At 40.3% G+C, this 24,600-nt stretch overlaps 1 protein-coding gene and 1 non-coding gene across 8 annotated transcripts in view; one reads left to right on the forward strand and one right to left on the reverse strand.

Annotated features, from left to right (window-relative positions):
• ACACA (acetyl-CoA carboxylase alpha) overlaps positions 1-24,600 on the reverse strand; it is a 286,531-nt gene that overhangs the window by 171,204 nt on the left and 90,727 nt on the right. For 6 of the 7 annotated variants that reach the window (XM_070772628.1, XM_070772626.1, XM_070772625.1 and 3 more), the window contains 7 exons: positions 20,157-20,289; positions 18,496-18,634; positions 12,626-12,735; positions 11,268-11,349; positions 10,426-10,524; positions 8,712-8,818; positions 5,648-5,758 (listed from right to left, as the gene is read on the reverse strand). In XM_070772628.1, coding sequence (XP_070628729.1) covers positions 5,648-5,758; positions 8,712-8,818; positions 10,426-10,524; positions 11,268-11,349; positions 12,626-12,735; positions 18,496-18,634; positions 20,157-20,289 — 781 coding nt within the window. Of the gene's footprint in view, positions 1-5,647; positions 5,759-8,711; positions 8,819-10,425; positions 10,525-11,267; positions 11,350-12,625; positions 12,736-18,495; positions 18,635-20,156; positions 20,290-24,216; positions 24,285-24,600 lie in introns of those variants that run through there. The other variant, XM_070772630.1, reaches the window with a different exon arrangement.
• Positions 10,152-10,279, forward strand: LOC139177879 (U6atac minor spliceosomal RNA). The gene has a single exon (XR_011562344.1). It is a non-coding gene; the product is annotated as a U6atac minor spliceosomal RNA (small nuclear RNA).

The raw sequence follows: 24,600 nt of genomic DNA on the forward strand, positions 1-24,600 counted from the left end.
GCATCAGTTCTTTCAGTGAATATTCAGGGTTGATTTCCTTTAGGATTCAGTTTAGCCTACTGGAGGGTGAGAGGTCACATGCAATAGAGATGAGCTGTTCCAGTTGAGGCTCCATAGACCCACCAGCCAACAGAATCTTTCCTTTAGGACTCTCAAGAGTCTTCTCCAACACCACAATTCAAAAGCATCAATTCTTTGGCTCTCAGCTTTCTTTATATTCCAACTCTCACATCCATACACGACTACTGAAAAAACCATAGCTTTGATTAGACGGACCTTTGTTGGCAAAGTCATGTCTCTGCTTTTGGGGTGGGAAAAGAGATGTCATCTCTTAATGGGAGAAAAGCCAAAGTCACACTGCCAAGGGATGTACAAACAAGGACGGGAGGAGTTATGGCAGCCATCTCTGCAAACAAGCTACTATGGTCTGCCCTCTGGCAGTAATTCACATGTTTCCCACATGCAAAACAGACTCACCCCCTCCCAAGACCCCCAAAGTCATCCAATCATGGTATCAGGCCCAAGGTCCATTTTCCCATGAGAAACAAGTCATGTTTACAAGCAAAAGAGACTTCTTGGGTGCAGCTCCTCCTATTTTTGCAAAGATCTGGGAACTAAAAAGACAAATTATCTGTCCCCAACACGTCCAACATTTAATGATAAAACGGGGATTAAAAAATACTCCAATTCAAAGGAGAAACAATAGGAAGTACATTAACAGTCACTGCTGCTGCTGCTAAGTTGTTTCAGTCGTGTCCGACTGTGCGACCCCAGAGACAGCAGCCCACCAGGTTATCCCTGGGATTCTCCAGGCAAGAACACTGGAGTGGGTTGCTATTTCCTTCTCCAATGCATGAAAGTGAAAAGTAAAAGTAAAGTTGCTCAGTCAGGTCCGAATCTTAGCGACCCCATGGACTGCAGCCTACCAGGCTCCTCCGTCCATGGGATTTTCCAGGCAAGAGTACTGGAGTGGGGTGCCATTGCCTTCTCCGTAACAGTCACTGGTCCACACCAATTCTGAAGTCCAGATGGGTAGACGGTGTCAGGTTTCCTTACTCCACAGGCATGGAATTTGTTTTGCTTTTCTCTGTGGTCCAATTCTGATCCCTGGGAGTGGCTTCCTAATCCATGGTTCCCCTCTGTTCTTAGAAGCCCTCCGGGGTCCGGAAAAATCTCCCTTACTATGAGAAATGACTAATGTTTACAGCTGAACAACTTTCCCAGTCTGCTTCCTATTCATAGGAAATTGAAAGTTCTGAGGCCTCTTTAAAGTTTGAACTGTCTCTGTCCCTTGCAGTCCCTTTGGTACATTCATCAATATAAGTATCTTGAAAAGTTTATGAGTTTCCTATGAATCATACTGAAAATTCACTTCTTGCCCCAAAAACATATCCATAACTTTTCTGCACAGACCTCTCTATACCTTGGGCATGTCAGGCTGCTGTGGGACAACGTTTTTAAAATTCTTAGAAGTCCTTTTTTTCCTAGTTCTTAAATTATTTCTGAGGTTTTAAAGGATCTTCCAGGCACTCTTGATTTGGGCTCTACTCTGAAGTCATTTTTTACTTTGAAAATTTTTTGCCAGCACCAGAGAGATCCGTAATGAAAAACAGCTCTATTTTTAAACTCAACAAGTTTGGAACACCTTTTTTAGTTCACTTCTTTTTTATAGTTAAAAAACAATCATAAGCATTCAATAGATACTTTTAACACTTTATCTAAAAGATCTCTTTAAGTAGATCTAGGAGTTCAGTACAGTCTCTGCTTTCCAAATTACCTCAGGTAACTGTTTCATCATTACAGAACATGGGTGACCTTTCCCCTCATTTCCGTTTCATCCTGCACCAAAAGTTTTTTTATCATTCCTCTAGGCTTCATTACCAAGCTCCTTACCATCTTTTCCAGACTTCACCTATGAGCCAGTCTCAAAGCAAATGCCACATCAGTTCAGTTTACTTCAGTCACTCAGTTGTGTCCGACTCTTTGTGACCCCATGAATCGCAGCACGCCAGGCCTCCCTGTCCATCACCAACTCCCGGAGTTCACTCAGACTCACGTCCATTGAGTCAGTGATGCCATCTCATCCTCTGTCCTCCCCTTCTCCTCCTGCCCCCAACCCCTCCCAGCATCAGAGTCTTTTCCAATGAGTCAACTCTTCGCATGAGGTGACCAAAGTACTGGAGTTTCAGCTTTAGCATCATTCCTTCCAAAGAAATCCCAGAGCTGATCTTCTTCAGAATGGACTGGTTGGATCTCCTTGCAGTCCAAGGGACTCTCAAGAGTCTTCTCCAACACCACAGTTCAAAAGCATCAATTCTTCGGTGCTTAGCTTTCTTCACAGTCCAACTCTCACTTTCATACATGACCACTGGAAAAACCATAGCCTTGACTAGACGGACCTTTGTTGGCAAAGTAACGTCTCTGCTTTTCAATATGCTATCTAAGTTGGTCATAACTTTTCTTCCAAGGAGTAAGCGTCTTTTAATTTCATGGCTGCAGTCACCATATGCAGTGATTTTGGAGCCCCCCCCCAAAAATAAAGTCTGACACTGTTTCCACTGTTTCCCCATCTATTTCCCATGAAGTGATGGGAAATAGTGATCTTCGTCTTCTGAATGTTGAGCTTTAAGTCAACTTTTTCACTCTCCTCTTTCACTTTCATCAAGAGGCTTTTTAGTTCCTCTTCACTTTCTGCCATAAGGGTGGTGTCATCTGCATATCTGAGGTTATTGATATTTCTCCTGGCAATCTTGATTCTAGCTCGTGCCTCTTCCAGCCCAGAGTTTCTCAGGATGTACTCTGTATATAAGTTAAATAAGCAGGGTGACAATATACAGCCTTGACGTACTCCTTTTCCTATTTGGAACCAGTCTGTTGTTCCATGTCCAGTTCTAACTGTTGCTTCCTGATCTGCATATAGGTTTCTCAAGAGGCAGGTCAGGTGGTCTGGTATTCCCATCTCTTTCAGAATTTTCCACCGTTTATTGTGATCCACACAGTCAAAGGCTTTGGCATAGTCAATAAAGCAGAAATAGATGTTTTTCTGGAATTCTCTTGCTTTTTCTATGATCCAGCTGATGTTGGCAATTTGATCTCTGGTTCCTCTGCCTTTTCTAAAACCAGCTTGAACATCTGGAAGTTCACGGTTCACGTACTGCCAAAGCCTGGCTTGGAGAATTTTGAGCATTACTTTACTAGCATGTGAGGTGAGTGCAATTGTGCGGTAGTTTAGTTACTTTTTTTGCCAGGGCAGCATTACACCTTTAGGTATCAGTTTTTAGGTCAGTTATGCATTGATGCCTACCAAACCACCAAAATTTCAGTGACTTAGGGCACTAACCACTTTGCTTACAGCAATTTGAGCTGGGCCCAGTTGGGCAGTTCTTCTGCTGATCTTGGCTAGGAGCCATTCAGGGAGTTAGCCATCTAGCAACTTAACTAAGCTTGGAAGGTTTAATATGAACTCATGTACATGTCTCAAAGGTATAGATGAAACTGTCAGGTCTAGGAAGCCTCAGATGAGACAATTCATCTCTGCTTTGTGTGGCCTCTCTTTTTCCAGAAGCCTAGACTATGCTCTTCACAAGGCGAGTCTGAGGTTCATTCCAAAAGGCCAAGGGCAGAAGCCAGAAACCACTTGCAGCTTTGGTTTTGGAACTAGTCACCATTTCTACTGTATTCTATTGGTCAACCAACACAAGTCACAAGGTCAACCAAAACTCAAAGGGTGGAAGGAAAAAAAGTCACTATTTCTTCATGGGAAGAAGGCAAAATCATACTATAAAGGAAGTGTATATAGGGATGGAAAGAGATATCATGGTCATCTTTGCAAATAATCTCTCACAAGCTCTTTTCTGTATTTTTCATCCTTTTTGTCTCTTCATGCTTCAGTCTGAGCTTTCTTCTGACTTGCCTTCCAGTTGCTAATTATTTCTTCAGTTGCATCTAAGATGCCATTAAACCCCTCTATTGACTTAATTTTCAGTTCAGTTCAGTTGCTCAGTCCTGCTCAACTTTTTGCGACCCCACGGACTGTAGTACACTAGGCTTCCCTGTCCATCACCAACTCCGGGAGCTTACTCAAACTCATGTACATTGAGTCAGTGATGCCATCCAACCATCTCATCTTCTGTCACCCCCATCTCCTCCTGCCCTCAATCTTTCCTAGCATCAGGGTTTTTTCTAATGAGTCAGTTCTTTGCATCAGGTGGCCAAAGTATTGGAGCTTCATCATCAATCCTTTCAGTGAATATTCAGAACTTGAATATTCAGAACTGGTTTGATCTTCCTGCTGTCCAAGGGACTCTCAAGAGTCTTCTCCAACACCACAGTTCAAAAGCATCAATCCTTCAGCACTCAGCTTGCTTTATGGTCCAGCTCTCACATCCATACACGACTACTGGAAAAAACATAGCTTTGACTAGACGGACCCTTGCCGGTAAAGTAATGTCTCTGCTTTTTAATTTGCTGTCTAGGTTGGTCATAGCTTGTCTTCCAAGGAACAAGCGTCTTCTAATTTCATGGCCACAATCACCATCTGCAGTGATTTTGGAGCCCAAGAACATAAAGTCTGTCACTGTTTCCCCATCTATTTCCCATGAGGTGATGGGACCAGATGCCATGATCTTAGTTTTTTGAATGTGGAGTTTTAAGCCAGCTTTTTCACTCACTCTTTCACCTTCACCAAGAGGCCCTTTAGTTCGTCTTCAATTTTGGCCATAAGGGTGGTATCATCTGCATATCTGAGGTTGATATTTCTCCCTGCAATCTTGATTCCAGCTTGTGCCTCATCCAGCCCAGCATTTCGCAAGATGTACTCTGCATATAAGTTAAATAAGCAAGGTAACAATATATAGCCTTGATGTATTCCTTTCCCAATGTGTAACCAGTCCATTGTTCCATGTCTGGTTCTAACTGTTGCTTCTTAACCTGCATACAGATTTTGAGGAGGCAGGTGAGGTGGTCTGGTATTCCCATCTGTTGAAGAATTTTCCAGTTTGTTGTGATCCACATAGTCAAAGGCTTTGGCATAATCAATGAAGCAGAAGTAGATGTTTTTCTGGAACTCTCTTGCTTTTTCTATGATCCTGCAGATGTTGGCCATTTGATCTCTGGTTCCTCTGCCTTTTCTAAATCCAGCTTGGACATCTGGATGTTCTCAGTTTATGTACTGTTGAAGCCTAGCTTGGAGAATTTTCAGTATTACTTAATTTCAGAGAGCCTGAGTGAGGCCAAGCCAAGAGCATCCAGATCAGGAATTAACCATTCTACACACTTTATCTAAGATGTCAGCACAAGCAGGGCACAAAAACATAGGAAGGTACTGACTCTTCCTTGTTACTAGGAAGGCCTATGAGCCATACAAATCAAATAGGGAAGAGCTATCTGAGAAACTGAGCAGTTTTACATAAGACAGAATAATGACTGCTTGAATTAGCTAAATGAATAAAACCTTATATTGAATTGGACATTTCACTGATATTTTTTCCCCCTGCTACTAAGAAGGTAGAGGTTAAAGCGAATGATTAGATTAGTTACAAACAAAAAATTTAAATATTTTCTGGACATCCAAATTATAGTGTGAATTAAATCACATATCTCTAATATACCTATTAGTTCAAATAAAGAACAACAACTTGTACTCCACCTGTCTGAAGAGGTTAGGGAAGTCATCTGCATTGTTGACTTTTCTGATTCCCTTCCCTCCTCCTCCTTCTGAGGCCTTGATCATTACTGGATATCCAACTTCCTCCGCTGCCTTCAAGAAGAAAGAGAAAAATTGAAGTGAGAATGGTATTCGTAGAGAAGGAGAAAACTGGCATTTTCTCCCTTTAAAAAAATGCTGTCATCTGGTAGGTCTATTAATATACATACATTAAAATAGAAAGATCCTGAAGATATGGTATTAGATGAGAAAAGAAGTACCAGAATAGTATTTGCAGTAATGGATTGATCCAAAAGAAACTGTGTTTGTCCTTTTTTAAAAAATACTTCTTTATTTATTCAACAGTGATGGGTCTCAGATGTGGCATGTGGGGTCTTTCACTGTGGCCCATGGACTCTCTGGCTGTGGTATGTGGGCTCAGTTGCTCTGTGCCACGTGGGCCCTTAGTTCCCTGACCAGGGATCAAAACAAAGTCCCCTGCATTGCAAGGCAGACTCTTAACCACTGGACCACCAGAAAAGTCCCAAAAGAAACTGTACTTTTTGGTAGGTAAAAAATGGTTCTATATTGGCAATTTTGTATGGTTCAATCTAAAATAATCCCATATAGGTCAAAAACAAAGTAAAACTATATATATACACACACACACACACACACACACATATATATATACATATATATATATATAAAATTATGTACACATTCATACACTTACATATGTAAGTACAAAAAAACTAGTCTAGACTATCGACCACTGGTGATTTATAAAGGGAAGATGAGTAGATATAAACTTTCACTTTTTACTGTATATATTACTGTATTATTAGAATTTCTTATAATATGCAAGAATTTGTGCCTTAACCATAATTTTTATTTCTTAAAAATTTACCAAAGTGTACATTTTCTTTGTTCCATAACTTTTCGTTTTAAAAAAGACAAAGAAAACACAGGCAGTTCACTTAATATAAGCTGACCACCTCAGCACAGCTTCTGATCTTCTGACAACATAGAAGACTCAACAAATCAGGATTCTCACATATCCAGAAATTTTTTCTCACTTGACTTTTTATAAAAGATAAAAATAACAAGATACCAAAACATTAATAGTCAGAAAACTAATTTTAAACAAATGCCCTAAATGTGCTTTTCATATTTACAGTATTTTATGAGATGATCCCAAAACTTTTCGAATATTTAATTATATATCCATTAAGCAAGGAGCCAATTAAGTCAAGATATACCTATTTATTAGATTGCTATGCTATTATTAAAAGGTCTGAGGTAGCCTTTACATGTAATAATATGGAAGATATCCACATTGTAGCTAAGGCAAAAAGCAGATTGGGGAAAAGTTAACCAAAAGTTTAAAACAACTGAGTCATTCCTTTGTTGAAACATTCCAGTCTTATATAGTTTACATTATAAAAACATCTAAAAAATGTGTCACCAGAAAAAGACCATTTTAATTTTTGTCAGTAGTTTTAGGCATGAAAATCCTTCATAGTCCCATTTCTTCTAAATTCTCTTAACTTCTATGCTTACAAGCAAAATCAGCATGAACTCAGTCAGTGGGTGATAAATGATTGAAGAAGCAGGCACAAATGTGGGAAAGACTAAAAAATAGGAGAGCCCACATGATATAAGAACAAGGCAGGCCTTTAAAATACATAAGTTCTAGACACAGGTCATCCATTTAAAGTATTTCAGAAAAATTTTAATGCCACAAGGAAAATTCTTATATATAGGAAGAAGAAATCTTGGATTATAAAAACAATATATATGGTAAGACCCTAATTTCATAACTATCGTAACAGTTATAGTTATGGGAACCTATTAATAAAGACTGTCATTAAATGAATCTATGAACCAAAAAAGGCTGGCAAAAATTTTACGTTTATATTATAACCAGGAAAAAAAGAAATTTTAACTGATAAGCAATATAGCTAATTCCCTACAAAGGGTTTCTACTCTTTTGCAAATTATAGCAAATAGGACATACATCAGCAATTCAATTGGAAACATTAATTCTTCCTATTAAGGAGGTTACAGGATGCTTAACTTGAAATGCAAGCAACAGAGCAAAATCAGTTGAATATGCACTATTCCTCTTGAATTTATTGCAGATGAGTCAAACATGAGTAGCTTGCTTTTCTAAAATATAGCTCTTTGATCATCTCCCTGGTGGCATAACTGACACTTCCAACTAGTTAAAAAGTGAAAGGAGAAATAACTGGAGGGGACTGTGAAGGAAAGAAAAAATACTGTTGAAGAAAAGATCTCCTTTTGCTTCGGTGCATGTTTCTACATAGACAGACAATAATTAGAAGAACAGTTTCAGCCTCTATCAGCTCCCTCCCTCACTCCTCTCCAAAGCAAAAAGAATGAACTCTGATCTGTCAGTTTGGAAGGAGAAACTGAGCATGTATAGCTCAGCCTTTTCCCCTTTGAGATCAGCCCACTACACAGAACACATGTTCTTTCTCAGCTCTCAGTCATACAATAAACTAAATGGCAAAAGCCGTCTCTGTGATTACTCACATTGCCAGTAACCAGTGAGTGAGCCTGCTTAACTGATGTTCACTTTACGAATCTGATTGTTGCTGCACAGTTAGGACATTTTCATCACCATATCTGTTCGTATTAAAGCTGACATTTTGATCTCTGTCTGCCAGGGTTCTTGGTTCTGAACTCAAGCGGGGCAAAAAAGCGGTTTGCCCCTAACTCCACCACACACCCACACACACACATACACACACACACACACACACTCTAACAGGTGGTGGAGAAAGAATCAGGACCTCCTTAAAGCTATGATTTAACCACCTAAGAAGTGTTCTGTCCAGGTGAGTGGCTTGCTTCAAAACAAATTTAAATTGTTTTTGTGAAACGTAGGTCACTTCCTCGTTCTATTACATAAACTACATCTCCTGGTCTTACAACCCTAACACTCTCATGGGTATATATCATAAACCAGGCTCCAAATCCCCATATTTGGGACTATAATTGGTCCGTTGAACATGATCACACCCCAGAGTTAGTAACCTACCTTCAGCCCATCATCCACATCCTTCACATAACCTTTTTCATATAGTTCCTGAGGAACATTTAAAATTCGTTTTGAAAAATCATTTTCGTGCCAGTCCACACAAAGACCTGCAACAGATAACAGTGACTTAAAAGCAGCTACAAGAATTTCTGTTCTTGTCGATTTTCTTCTTACACCTTCTTTAAAATGCTTTCATATTTATTCAAACTTGAGGGTAGATGTGAGAAAGAAGAATACCATAAAACCCTGATCAGTCCTTGGAGTTAGCAGGATTTACCTAATATCAACATCTGGCCACTTGGGTTCTGATGCTGGAAAAAGTCAAGAGAGATAATAGGCAGCAACTTAAAAAAAAACAAAACAGAAACGCAAGGACCTGAATACAAGACAAACAAACAAAAAAAAGCATGCCAGACTTCTCACAGAAACTCAGCAAGCAAAGGATCTTCGATTTGTGTGTTCAGGCCTGCTCCAGGGCCAGAGGTCTGAGAAATAATTCAATCTTTATGAGCCCTTGGAAATGGAAATGGCGGTTTTATTGGCCTCAGCAGAGTCATGACGCCAAGCTTCCTGACTGTCCCTGTACTCAGCCACAAGGGGAATGGTACAGCCTCTCCATTCAAACAAGAACAAACTCAACCTTTTATTTTAAACTGTTTGACCCAGCAGGTCTGGAAAGGATATTGCAATTCCCCTGGAGAGCCAGAGTAACAAGAGTTCAAATCTGTTTAGACTCAAAACAACGGTAGTTCCCATTTGTAAGAGGTTTTAGTGTGTGTCTGCTCCCTGTGCTTGAGGACCGAAAAACAGAAGTTCTTAATACTGACAGCTCTAATAATCCACATGGCACTCTTTAAGGGATCTGTCAAGAATAAATCATTTTTAGAAAAAATTCAGGCTTCTGCATGCTTGGAAGAAAGGTTGATTATTGACCTCAGTTTTCAGGGCAAATGAGTGGTTGAATGGTATTAAACAGGCAAAACAAACTGTCAACAGATTGTGGGCTCACATTAAGAAAATACTGGCCAAAAAGACTATATACGTGGATCCACATGACTGAATCACTTTGTTGTACACCTGAAACTAACACAACATTGTTAATCAACTATACGCCAATATAAACATTTTCAAAATATAAAGACTGAATAAACAAAAAGAAAGAAAGAAAATACTAGCAGGCAAATATCTAAGTAAGTGGGTTTTAGCTTTTTCTTAGTGATTTCAGTCATCGCCCAGGCAAGTTCAAAGGCCTATTCCACCTAAGAAGACCATCTCTGAGGAAGATCCTAGCCTAGGAAGACCTATCCTAGCATAGATCTGAATCCACAGAAGCAGATGAATTTCCTCAGAGTTTTTCCAAATTAAGTCCCAAGATCATTTACATTACCGTTTAGTGTCTCTGAACCTTGTACAAAATTTACATTCTTACGACATGATAGGATGTTGTATGAAAGGAGCAAAGGTTAGCACTCCCCTTGACAAAGATGGAAGAGGCTCTTGGGCCTGACAACACGCATATGCTTAAGACATGATAGAATCATAGATACAGCAATTAAGCCAGGAGATACAAGCTACCAATCAATCAACTTGGATTCTATTTCTTGTCAAATATTTAATACATTTTAAAGCAGGCCTAAGCCCCCAGCCACAGTCCCAAATACCCTACTGAGCTTTTCTGCACTTTAAGATACAAACAAGAAATAAAATTTCTTACCACTGCCACTCCATGGAAGAGTTGGGATACCAGCAGTTTGAGCCACTATGGAAGATGCGATCTTATCCCCCAGAGCCCACATGGCTTGGCTTGGAGGACCTAAAAACAAAACAAGAAAAGAACCCTGACTGTAACATTTTGGCCTCATTTCTTTCCCAAGTATTTTGTCTTTCATATAATTGTTTTTGTATTTGTCTTGTACCCCCCGCATCGCATACTATCCATATCAGAAACTTGATGACGGGGACTGCTGTGTTTTGGCTCATCTTTGTATCCTTTATAGAACCTAATGTAGCAGATTTTTACACACAGAGAGAATTCAATATATGTCAATATATGCTGAATTCAATCCCTGACAAATCATCCTTCATGATCCAACACTACCAGATTAACAAAGTCTTCTCTTTTTTTATGATTATCCTGAAATAAGGACAATAAAGTTTTGGGGTTCAAGTCTAAAATATTATACTCTCCTTGGACTTAGGGAAACCCAAAAGGAAGATTTATCATTAATAGGCTTTACAAAGCATAATCATCATTGTTGAGACAAAGACAGAAACACTTACCACCATATAACCTTGATTTTTCTCTCTCTATAGGAGAGCAGAAAAGTCAGAAGAAATAACCCTCACTTACAGGACTATAACCTATATGCTTAAATGTGAAGGTACTGATTCATATTTAAGGGCACACTGATTGTTGAATATAAAAGCCCAGTGCGTGATGAAAAATAAAAGCCTAGTATGTGTTAAACAGAAGAAAAGCAAAATATAGAGGGGGAATATGGACCAAAATGACAGAGTGAAACAGAAAAACAGGAAGAGTACGTCAGAAAGGCTTACCCATGAAGGCGATGCCATTTTTCAAGAGAAGTTCTGGGAGCTTGGGATTCTCAGAAGCATGACCCCAGCCAGCCCAAACTGCCTACAAGGGAACACAATATGATTCATTCTTAAAATTCGTAGTAAAAAGAACACGATGCAACTGTATTCCTCTCTAACCAAGACTGGCTGTACTTCATGAGGTACAACAGTGCCATAGCAGCCTAATGCTTAATTCAGCTTTTATGCCCGATTCTTGGCCAACTTTTTACAGAACAACAATAAGCAGTCGACTGTGGTAAAACCTCTGAAGACGTCAAAAACAAGTTGAAACTGATGTTAAGATCCAGCTGGTACTGTTGCGCTTCAGGAAAGTCAGTTCATACCTTTCAACTACACTCTACAGAGCCTCTTCTAGACATGCTGGGTTTTTTTTTGTAGATTGCATTACTTTGGCCACCCAACTCCACCTTTATATCTAGTGGTTATACTGCCATACAAATGTCAAGTTTTTTTCCTCTTTGGGCTTTAAGACACTTACCCTAAACTCTCTACAACAATGTGATAGAGAAGAAAAAACCTCCTTCTACACTACTGTGGTTCTAGACTAAGAGTATTTCATTGGAAATAGGTAACTTTCACTTAGTGGGAGGTTTGAAGGTGAAATGGATAGAATAATCTCTGAAAGACCCTCACAAACCTCTTGTTTAGATGATGTTTACTTTATGGTGACTCATTTCACTCTTCTCATCTTTCTTTTCCCTCTCTGTATATACCATATAAAGGCTCTTATCGAGGTTCAGAAAAGATGCTTTATATAAAATTAAAATTTCTTCACTGGCTATCCCCTCGTGCCTAATTGTAAAATGGTTGAATTTGGCACAGGGAACGCTTCTCAATAATCTATAACAACCTATATGGGGAAAGAATCTAAATAACAGTGGAAGACCTGAACCAAAGGCCAGACACTATAAAACTCTTAGAGAAAAACACAGAACATTCTTTGACATAAATCGCAGCAGGATCTTTTCTGACCCGCCTCCTAGAGTAATGAAAATAAAAACAAAAATTAACAAATGGGACCTAATCAAACTTAAAAGCTTCTGCACAGCAAAGGAAACCATAAGCAAGGTGAAAGGACAATCTTCAGAATGGGAGAAAATATTTGCAAACGAAGCAACTGATATAAAACTGAGAATACGTTTTATTCTCCAAAACACAAACGTAATAGTGGATATATGTCTGTGGATACCTGATTTACTTTGCTGTACAGCAGAAACTAACACAACGTTTTAAATCAAACATACTCCAGTAAAAAAAAAATGTTTTTTTTTTAAAAGGCTGAATCTGGTTTTCAAGGAGACGCTGGCATGTCTTACTTGCACGGGGATCCTTTTAGCAATGTCAAGAATTAACTCCACATTTGCATAGTTGTTGTTGTTGGGGCCTCCTGGCACGGGCACGTAGTGATCCGCCATCTTAATGTATTCTGGAAACACAAGCACATTACCAATAATTAAAATTTATTTTCAGAAATGTAACATCAGAGCAAAAACTACACAGAAGACAAGTACCATCATATGTAAGCATGGGACAAACTACATTCGTGGGATAACTTCCAGAACCATTCATTTGGAGGCTCTTTGTTAAGTCACAGGCACTAAAATGTGATAATCTCAGGAAGCTCTGACACCAAGCAGCAGTTGCCAAACAGTTCACTGTGTCAGCTTTTTGAAGAGTCATTATGATCTCTATATTAAGGGTGACGTGTCACTGAGAGGCCCATTATTCTGTTCGGAGAAAAAGTTCTATGACACCTTTCATCTTTAACTTGCACTATATTCTGAGAAGGCCCCTTTCCTGATATAAAGCCGGGACAAAATGAGGAAACCGGGGAGAGACTGGAGGGTTTGTAGACTTGCTAAACAGGAAAGGTGAGTTACAGGAGTCTGTCAAGTGCTTGAAAAACATTTGTTTATCTGAAATGTTCAGGATACTACGGATTTGAAAGATACTTAAAAAGCTAACTTCTTTCCTTATTTTTTTTTTGGCGGGGGGGCACAGTATCCCCTTTCAAATCTGTGACCTGATGTTTCTTCCTTTTCTGGAAGTAATTGTGGCAGAGCAGCTACAATGTAAAGACTATACTAAGCTCTTTATATACATTACTTTATTTAATACTCAGTAATCCTTTTTATAATAGGTATTATGAGCATCCAGTTTATAGGGAATTACGTCTTGGAGCAGTTAACTAATTTGCTCAAGGTCCATCTCCACCATATTTTTTAAAAAGACTCTTTTTGGGGGTGGAATTTGGTTGCTGTGCTAGGTCTTTGTTGCTGCATGCCGGCTTTTCCCAGTTACAGGTACTGGGGTTACTGTTCATTGCAGCGTGCAGGCTTCTCATTGAGGTGGCTTCTTTCACTGCAGAGCAAAGGTTCCAGGCATGCGGGCTTCAGTAGCTAAGGCTCCCTGGCTCAGCAGTTGTGGAGTCTGGGCTTAATTGCTCCATGGCTTATGGGATCTTCCCAGACCAGGGAAGGAACCCATGTCCCTTGAAAGATCCCACAAGCTGCAGAGCAACTAAGCCTGTGTGCCACAATTATTAAGCTTGTGCTCTAAAGCCTGGGAATTGCAACTATTAAAGCCCACGAGCTCCAGAGCCTGTGCTCTGCAACAAGAGAAGCCACAGAGTGAGAAGACTGTGCACTGCAAAAGAGAGTAGCCCCTGATCACCACAACTAGAGAAAAGCCTGCACAGCAACGAAGACCTAGCACAGCCAAAAATAAAAATAAAACGTTTTGAAAAAGAATGGAGCCCATCTCACTGGGAGACTTTTCCTTGCTGGCTTGCAGGAAGCAGGAAGTCATTTGGGGATGGCCCACGTGGCAAGGAGCCAAGTGCAGGCTCCAGCTAACAACCAGAGACACATTCAGGCCCTCAGTCCAATAGCCCACGGAAAACTGAGTGCTGCGAACAACCACGTGAGCTTGAAGGCAGACCTATCCCAGGCTGAGCCTCAGACGGGACGGCAGCCCCACTCGAACACTGATGGCGGCCTGATAACCGGAAGTCAAAGACCCAGCTATAGAAACTGTGAGATAATAAATGTCCACTGCTGCTTTTCTTTGGAGGGATACTTGCCATATGGTAATACAGTATTTTATTTATTCTGTCCATTAGTAACTACTATTTGATAACATCTACAATATTAATAGAACTTAATCTAAAAGAAGTTCAACTTACATTAGTTTTTTTGCATTTCAATACTGGATATTAAAATTATGATGGCTGAAATTTTATGTCAAAAATTTATAGTGGATGTTTGACATTAGTTGTTTACATACAATTCAGTTTTTGGTGGAAAATGGTTTGGCTGCAAGAGAGAACATTTGGTTTACTTCAACTAATAGGAATATCTCTTAATGCTGGGATGGCCTCTTTGTATTTCTTCTGCTGTTGATTTTTGGCACAGTTATCTGTGACTGTATGAATAGAGCTGAGTGGAGAGGTGCTCATCATGCTTATTCCAAATAAGAGTATGTAACCAATTACTACAGGAATGAGGTGCAATTGTCCAATATTTTTGAGGCCAACAGGTTAAGTATAAGGAGTTTAGCTAAGATTCAGGAATTAAAGCCTGAAGCTTCATATGAAGCCAAACTGAGAGTCCAAAACCTTGCCAGTCTTCATATCCTCCAGTATTACCCTCCACAAACAGATCTTTCAAGTTGCTACCTGAATCATCCAATTATTTACACATATATTTTAAAGGTATCTATCTTTTGGATAAGATGCATGTTGAAATATTTACAGATGCAATAAATATTTGCTTTAGAGATTATGCTTGGAGGAGAGAGGAGGTATAAGTATAGCTGAAAGAAGTTGATTTTGGATAACAGATGGGAAGGAGTTCATTACGCTCTTCAACATTTGAATTGTGAAAAACAACAACTAATTCACTTAAAATGCAAATCTTTAATGTCTGATATACATGCAGACACAGACGCACACACACATACCTAAAAAGTCCATGCTTTTAAGGATGAAAAACAAGACCATCCTTGACAAATACTAGGTCATGTCTAGATCTTGTCAGATAGATAAGCTATCTGCAGTTTCCAGATAACCTCTGTGTCACACCTTCCAATATTTGCATATATATTCTTTCTGCCTGTAATACCCTTGTCTTCCCTCTAGTTCAGTTCAGTCGCTCAGTCATGTCCGACTCTTTGCGATCCCATGAATTGCAGCACGCCAAGCCTCCCTGTCCATCACCAACTCCCGGAGTTCACTCAGACTCACGTCCATCGAGTCGGTGATGCCATCCAGCCATCTCATCCTCTGTCGTCCCCTTCTCCTCCTGCCCCTAATCCCTCCCAGCATCAGAGTCTTTTCCAATGAGTCAACTCTTCGCATGAGGTGACCAAAGTACTGGAGTTTCAGCTTTAGCATCATTCCTTCCAAGGAAATCCCAGGGCTGATCTCCTTCAGAATGGACTGGTTGGATCTCCTTGCAGTCCAAGGGACTCTCAAGAGTCTGCTCCAACACCACAGTTCAAAAGCACCAATTCTTCGGCACTCAGCTTTCTTCACAGTCCAACTCTCACATCCATACATGACCACTGGAAAAACCATAGCCTTGACTAGACGGACCTTTGTTGGCAAAGTAATGTCTCTGCTTTTCACTATGCTATCTAGGTTGGTCATAACTTTCCTTCTAAGGAGTAAGCGTCTTTTAATTTCATGGCTGCAGTCACCATCTGTAGTGATTTTGGAGCCCAGAAAAATAAAGTCTGACACTGTTTCCACTGTTTCCCCATCTATTTCCCATGAAGCGATGGGACCAGATGCCATGATCTTCGTCTTCTGAATGTTGAGCTTTAAGCCAAATTTTTCACTCTCCACTTTCACTTCCATCAAGAGGTTTTTGAGTTCCTCTTCACTTTCTGCCATAAGGGTGGTGTCATCTGCATATCTGAGGTTATTGATATTTCTCCTGGCAATCTTGATTCCAGCTCGTGCCTCTTCCAGCCCAGCGTTTCTCATAATGTAGTCTGCGTACAAGTTAAATAAGCAGAGTGACAATATACAGCCTTGACGTACTCCTTTTCCTATTTGGAACCAGTCTGTTGTTCCATGTCCAGTTCTAACTGTTGCTTCCTGACCTGCATATAGGTTTCTCAAGAGGCAGGTCAGGTGGTCTGGTATTCTCTTCTCTTTCAGAATTTTCCACAGTTTATTGTGATCCACACAGTCAAAGGCTTTGGCATAGTCTATAAAGCAGAAATAGATGTTTTTCTGGAACTCTCTTGCTTTTTCAATGATCCAGTGGATGTTGGCAATTTGATCTCTGGTTCCTCTTCCTTTTCTAAAACCAGCTTGAACATCTGGAAGTTCACGGTTCACGTATTGCTGAAGCCTGGCTTGGGGATTTTTGAGCATTACTTTACTAGCGTGTGAGATGAGTGCAACTGTGTGGTAGTTTGAGCATTCTTTGGCATTGCCTTTCTTTGGGATTGGAATGAAAACTGACCTTTTCCAGTCCTGTGGCCACTGCTGAGTTTTCCAAATTTGTTGGCATATTGAGTACAGCACTTTCACAGCATCATCTTTCAGGATTTGAAATAGCTCAACTGGAATTCCATCACCTCCACTAACTTTGTTCATAGTGATGCTTTCTAAGGCCCACTTGACTTCACGTTCCAGGATGTCTGGCTCTAGGTAGTGATCACACCATCGTGATTATCTGGGTCGTGAAGCTCTTTTTTGTACAGTTCTTCTGTGTATTGTTGCCACCTCTTCTTAATATCTTCTTCTTCTGTTAGGTCCATATCATTTCTGTCCTTTATCGGGCCCATCTTTCCATGAAATGTTCCCTTGGTATGACTAACTCTTACTCATTCTTGGGTAGACATAACCACTTTCAGAAATCTCTCTTAACTATGTTAACTCCTCTTAACTCTTAACCCAAGAGCAGGGACCAGAGTTAAGATGTCTCATCTCTGTGTTCTCATAGTACCCTGTACATATTCCTATTATAGCACTTACCTCATTGCATTGAAATTATTCGTTTCCTAGAGCAAGATCACAGCGTATTAAACTGTGGGTCTCCATGCTCACTGAGTGAATGAATACATGAATTAATAGGAGTACCAAATAGAAATATGGAAAAAGAAATCATGCAAGGTAGCTTACATTTATTATAGACAACTTCTTCTTTACAACTATCCAGTGAAACAGACATGACTTTCCTTGTACAGATACAAGACTGCAGCTCAAAGATGTTGAAGGATCAATCTAAATGAACAACATCTGCTTTCCAATCAACTGGTGCCTTCTCTTTTTCTAAAGATAACATTATAACCCTTACTGCCTTAGGAATAGTCTTAATATCATTGTCTCAAGACAGAGAGTACATATAAGACCAAAATGAGTTTTTAAAGACAACTCTTTAAAGACACAGGTTTGATCCCTGGTTCAGGAAGATACCACATGACACGGAGTGACTAAGTCCACATGCCACTAAGTCCGGGTACTCTAGAGACCGAGAGCTACAACTATGGAGCCTACACACTTTAGAGCCCGTGCTCTACAACAAGAGGAGCCATGGCAATGAGAAGCCCACACACCACAACTACAGAGTAGCCCCAGCTTGCCACAACTGAAGAAAAGCCCGTGCAGCAATGAAGACCCAGTGCAGCCAAAAATAATTAATTAAATTTTTTTTTAAGTATGAAGCAGAAGTATTAGCTACAATCTTTCAACTATACCAACAATCTACAATAACCTACCACTCTCAGATGGAGGGTCATCTAAGCAGAAAGAATATGCAGAAGAGCCTACAGAGTAAAACTTATTTGGGTCCTAAGAGGTCTCTATTCCCAGGAGGAAGGGGAAAAAGAATCTTAACACTGAAATTCTCTAAAATTCAATGCAGTTCATAAGGGAAAGGGCACTTCCTTCCAAGCCTTTCTACTTACACACGCTATAAGAATGTGACTTAGCAAGTAACACTGAAAACCCAAATCAACACTTTGGTTAAATTAACACCCATTTTTACTTAGAAACAGGAGTTTATGTTGAGGCTACATAGAGTACAATCCTGGTCTACGCCTATTATTGACACTTTTTAAAAGACAAGTCCTTGGGTTTGAATCCCCCAAGTTGACATCCTCTTCCTTAAAGGTTGTGCCATTCAATGTTTTACGTTTGAGGATGCTGCTTTCTTAATGTTTAATAACTTACCTGCATTGGCTTTCAGGTCTTCAGGTGTGACCATGACAACAAATCGGATTGCACGTTCATTTCGAAACATCTCATAAGACCACCGGCGGATGGATCTCATGCATTTCACAGCTGCAATGCCATTGTTGGCAATGAGAACCTGGGAGAGTTGGGGGATAGGAATTGCAAAGAAAAGTGGAAAAGGCAGGCAAAGATGGAGGAAAAGACAAGAGAACATTTTTGTACATCTTTCTCTGAAATGCCAGAGTTTCAACTAGGAATCTGTATAGCTGGTCTAGACAATTAAGAACCAACTCCTGCACGGTCAAGGGATGTTTTAAGATGCTAGCAAAGCAAATACTTCAATGCTGCTGTTGTTTAGTCACTAAGTTGTGTACGACTCTTACGACCCCATGGAATGTAGCCCACAAGGCTTTGTTGTCTATTGGATTTCCCAGGCAAGAAATACTGGAGTGAGTTGCCATTTCCTTCCCCAGGGGATCTTCCTGGTCCAGGGATCAAACCTGTGTCTCCTGCACTGCAGTGGATTCTTTACCACTGACTCACCTGGGAAGTCCAAAATATGCGCCAGCTAAAACTTACTCCTTTCTTAATTCATTTCCTGAAGGGACACATCAGTTCCTCAAGTCTTATAAGTTGAAAGAGACTCACAGACTTAGAGAACAAACTTATGGCTGCCGGTGGGGGGAGGGATAGTTAGGGAATTTGGGATGGATAACAGAGGTGAGGAGACACATAATCTATCCTCATTGGAAGACTAATGGAAGTACACTGCTGAAGCAATACTTTTAGGAGTGGGAATACAGGTCCCCACCCTTTAAACTTTTAATCACTGTAAGCTATTGCAACCAAGTCAATCTCTCAGCTCTGACACGATGTGGATAAAAGTGACTCAGATTTGCTCACGTTTCAAAATACTTATAATCACTTTAAGTACTCTTGCCTGGAAAATCCCATGGACAGAGGAGCCTGGTAGGCTGCAGTCCATGGGGTCGCTAGGAGTCGGACACGACTGAGCGACTTCACTTGCACTTTTCACTTTCATGCATTGGAGAAGGAAATGGCAACCCACTCCAGTGTTCTTGCCTGGAGAATCCCAGGGACGGGAGAGCCTGGTGGGCTGCCATCTATGGGGTCACACAGAGTCCGACACGACTGAAGTGACTTAGCAGCAGCAGCAGCAACATACCCTCTAAATATCTCAAATTTCTGGTGGGATCCATAAGTTACAGTGTATCAAACTTGTTTAAGCCTTCTCTTCTGAAACTCTCTCCACTCCTTTAGCTCTAAATCCCAATTCAATGACACTGACCTCCCCATCATCACCCCACAAGCTAATCAATTTCTCATACCCTCTCATATCAGTGTAGCCCAACTCTAGGAAAACCTTGAAATCTTTCTAAAAGCAACTTATGGGCACTGCTTCACCTTCTTGCTTAGTTATGATCAAATTATCAGTGGTAAATACATATTTCAGAAAATAGTGAAATTATCTAATCGTTTAATTTAATTACTTAATAAAGCTAGGGAGGCAGAAAGGATAATTCTGCACAGTCTCAGAAATTCAAGCCACATGCCAGTTTCAAGCAAATCTAGACTACAAATCGAGGCATTAAATCTCATGGGCTTTTGAAAAAATAATTGAGCAGGTTGTAACTTACCTTCTCAATCACTTTATTCCCACCAAAACGAGTAACAAATTCTGCTGGAGAGGCTACAGTGAAATCTCGCTGTGAGTCTATTTTCTTTCGGTCTCGACCTTGCTTGACTAGGTGCAAGCCAGACATGCTGGATCTGTAAAAATAGAGAAATCACGAAAGTCTACAGATGAGATTTCTTCACATCATCTGTCTCCCCTGGAGACCTGCTTTTCACTGCCCAGACTTGAAAGTGTACTTCCTATTGTACCCTTGTGGAAACTGCATGCTGGGAGACCACACAGTTTTTAAACAGAAGAGAGAAAAAGAAAATGATCACTGCTTGTGAAAATTTCAGGGGGGGCGTAAAAAAGTGTTCCTGAATAATAAAAGGCAATATTAAGGTTTACCAACAGACACCATCACAGAGAGAGAGGCAAAGAATAGATTAAAATGAGATGGTATGCTGCTGCTGCTGCTAAGTCGCTTCAGTCATGTCTGACTCTGTGCGACCCCATACACAGCAGCACACCAGGCTCCTCTGTCCCTGGGATTAATAATAATAATAGACTCAGAGAGACTGTTAAAACTAAAAAATAAACAGTTAGCCAGCCTGCTTCTGAACTATGATTCTGACACACAGAGGACCTGCACCTCTGTTATCTCTAGCCTCCGTCTTTCTTACTAGCTATAACTCCACATTTTTAAATGCCTACAAAACGCTTTAGTTGGGTATTCCATAGATGTTTCAAAATCAACAATTCCAAAAACAATTTATTTATGAGGCAGCATTAAAAAAAACAAATTTCATTGATCTTATGATAACACACTTTTTTTTTAGCTTTTTAAAATCTCTGAAATTGCTATGTATCTTACAATTGATGGTGTGCTTTATTTAAGTGGCAGAATTTCTTTTTCTTGTGGTACATACAATAATGATGCCTCTAACAATTAATGGTGCTTTAAATTATATAGCAGGGGAAACAGCATAAGCCTGCGTTTAAATTCCACATCTTCACCAAACAACCTTGCTAAGCTTCACTTTTTCTTTGATAAACTATACATGGTATTGGGACTTCCCTGGTGGTCCAGTGGGTTAAGAATCTACCTGCCAACGTAGGGAATACAGGTTAGACCCCTAGTAAAGGAACGAAGATCCCACATGCTGCAAGGCAACTAAGCCTACAAGTGGCAACTACTGAGCCCGTACACTGTAGAGTCTATGCTCTGCAACAAGAGAAGCCACTGCAATGAGAAGCCAGAACAGCCCCTGCTTGCCACAACTAGAGAAAATCTGCATGCAGGAACAAAGATCCAGCTTAGTCAAAAATAAACAAGAAAGGAGTTGCAAAACATACAGACACACACACACACACACACACACACACGCACACAGTCCCTAGAGATTAGCTTTCAGTTTCTTAGGGAGAAAGAGACGGAGAAGGTATAAACCTAGGATAAATAAAGAACTGTCTAAGAATAAGACAATAAGGGAAGCAAAGTGTTTATTGATAAAATTAAGGTGGTGAAGGGACTGATCATACGGTCTAATCAATAGTTTAGAGAGCAAAGGAACGTTCTGAGGGTCACTTATAACCAAAAAAGGGAAAAAAACAGAAATATATATTACTTTTAATGATGGGATCCTTCATATAGCCATAACCAGAAGTTAGGCACCATGCTAAAAACAAGATGATAAAGTGGAAAGATACAGAAGACCTCAAAATCTTTACTTCACACCTACCTTTTCTCACAAAGCTTTTATAGAATGTTGTCTTTCAAAAAGATGAAGTAAACCAAGAAAAAGGGAGACAAGGAATGCAAAAAATAGCACAGAAGAAAAGAGAAGGGAATTCTCTTAGACGACTGTTAAAACTGGAGGACAGACTGCTCCAGGAAGAACGTCCCCTTGAAAAAATGGACAGATGGCCTACTGTACTTAACCACAGAAAAACAGAATAAAACTCTGTGTGTGTATGGATGTGTGTAATAAATATATATATAAATATATGTGTGACCAAGGAAACCAGAATTGAAAGAGATGCATGTACCCCAATGTTCATCGCAGCACTGTTTACAATAGCCAAGACATGGAAGCAACCTAGATGTCCATAGGCAGACAAATGGATAAGAAAGCTGTGGTACGTATACACAATGGAGTATTACTCAGCCATTAAAAAGAATGCATTTGAATCAGTTCTAATGAGGTGGATGAAACTGGAGCCTATTATACAGAGTGAAGTAAGTCAGAAAGAAAAACAGCAATACAGTATACTAACGCATATATATAGAATTTAGAAAGATGGTAACAATGACCCTATATGCGAGACAGCAAAAGAGACACAGATGTAAAGAACAGTCTTTTGGACTCTGTGGGAGAAGGCGAGGGTGGGATGATTTGAGAGAATAGCATTGAAACATGTATATTATCATATGTGAAACAGATCGTCAGTCACAGGGTGCTCAGGGCTGGTGCACTGGGATGACCCTGAGGGATGGGATGGGGAGGGAGGTGGGAGCAGGGTTCAGGATGGGGAACACAAGTATACCCATGGCTGATTCATGTCAATGTATGGCAAAAATCACTACAATATTGTAAAGTAATTAGCCTCCAATTAAAATAAATAAATTAATAATAAAATATTAAATAAATTAATATATGTGTGTATTGCTTATATGTCTATTTTATATATATAACAATATTATATATTTATATTTAGACAAATACAAGTCATTTTATATTTATTAAAATATATAAAACATGATAGAAAGTCATATATATAAAACAATGTATAATTTGTATATATAAAATATACCAGTTGCTTTTTACTTATTTGACTCTCAGTGGAAGATATGCTTGCTTCATCCTGCAACAGGTGGAAGAAGCCAAGTAAAGAGGAAAAAAGGATGATTATTTTAAAGACAACATTTGCCAAATTGGTGTTTTTCATTTGTTTCTATATTTGCCAGGGTTTATTCAATTTTCATTTTTCAAAATAAAAACTCTGGAATGCAAAAAGAAATAAGTACACAAACATACACATGAGATACTAGAGAGACATTTAATGACTGCCACCAAGCAGATCACTGAGGTCTTCCATGTCGACCCGCTGCTGGAGAGGCACAGACCTGCAGGAGGTCTGAAAGAGGGGACTTCCGTGGTGGTCCACTGGTTAAGAGTGCACCTTCCAATGCACTGGAGGCAGGTCCGGTCCCTGGCTGAGGAACTAAGATGCCACATGCCGTGGAGCATCTCGGCCTGCGGCCGCAACTGCTGAGCCTGGGCCCTCCGGAGCCCCGGCGCCACAACTAGAGGGTCTGCGTGTCGAACTGCTGAAGTGGCTGCACCTACTGAACCTGCGCCACAACGAGCCCACGCTCCAGAAGAGAGAGCCCGCGAGCTGCTGCTAAGACCCAACAGGGCCAAATAAATACATTAAAAAGAGAGAGAGAGAAGTCTTAAGAAGGCCAACTAGGCCTGATTCACTTCCTCCTCAGGTTGAGTTCTAAGAGCAGGAAGCAGAAAGATTCAAGGCAGGACACCTTGGCACCCACAACAACTCCAGGCTGGCTGCCCACTCTCACACGATGCCAGGACAACAGCAGAGGGCACATTTACTGGCCCTAGAGACAGAGTCTAAAAAAGTTTTCTGCAAAACTACCTTTGACAGGATGCTACCTACTATCCAGAGTTGCTATTTTCTTTCAAAATAGATGAAAAGACTTCACTCTTCAAAGTCCAGCCAAGCCCAGTGAACACATTTGGCACAGACTGAGTGAGGTCCCTTATCCAGGGAGCAGCTCGCAAAGTCTGTGCAAGGGTGCTTGCTTTCAACATAGCTACAATGTCACACGTGGTCTCGGATATCTTTGGTTCAAATTCTGAGTGTAAAATAAAGGTTCAGAAATTCAGGAGCAAACATGAGATTTTTAATTCATTTCCTTAAGAAAAAAAAGAGTTTCCTACAGACCCACAAAAAAAATCATCAAATCAGATTGCCCATAAATTCCAGGGCTTAGCTGTCAACGCCTTTACTGCTTTTAAAAGGCATATATTGCCTAGATAGGGCCCTCTAACACTTACCTTTGAAGCATGTAATATCTCATTTCCTTACTCTCCTCCGCAGAACCCTCCATATCAAGATGGCAAAGGAATAGAGGTTTTTCTCTTCAGCTGTCGGCCTTGTAAACACAAGCTGGAGTTCGTCCTCCCGCTGCAGGTGCTTAAAACCCAGGAGGACAAAAGATACTGTGCCTTCTGCCTACTTCTTGGACCTGCTTCAGTCAGAGTAGAGTACTCCTCATGGCCTCAAACCACAGTCTTTTTGTCTACTCTGTCCCCAATCTCCATACTTCCCCTCCTGTTTGCCCCCCCCCCCCATTACACTGGGCTCCCACACAGCATCAGCTGATTTCCCAAGGGGACAGAGAAGAGAGGGGGAGAAATATAGAAGCAGGTATAACTCTA

This window comes from Bos indicus, chromosome 19, assembly GCF_029378745.1.
Source record: "Bos indicus isolate NIAB-ARS_2022 breed Sahiwal x Tharparkar chromosome 19, NIAB-ARS_B.indTharparkar_mat_pri_1.0, whole genome shotgun sequence".
NCBI classification, from domain to species: Eukaryota; Metazoa; Chordata; class Mammalia; order Artiodactyla; family Bovidae; genus Bos; species Bos indicus.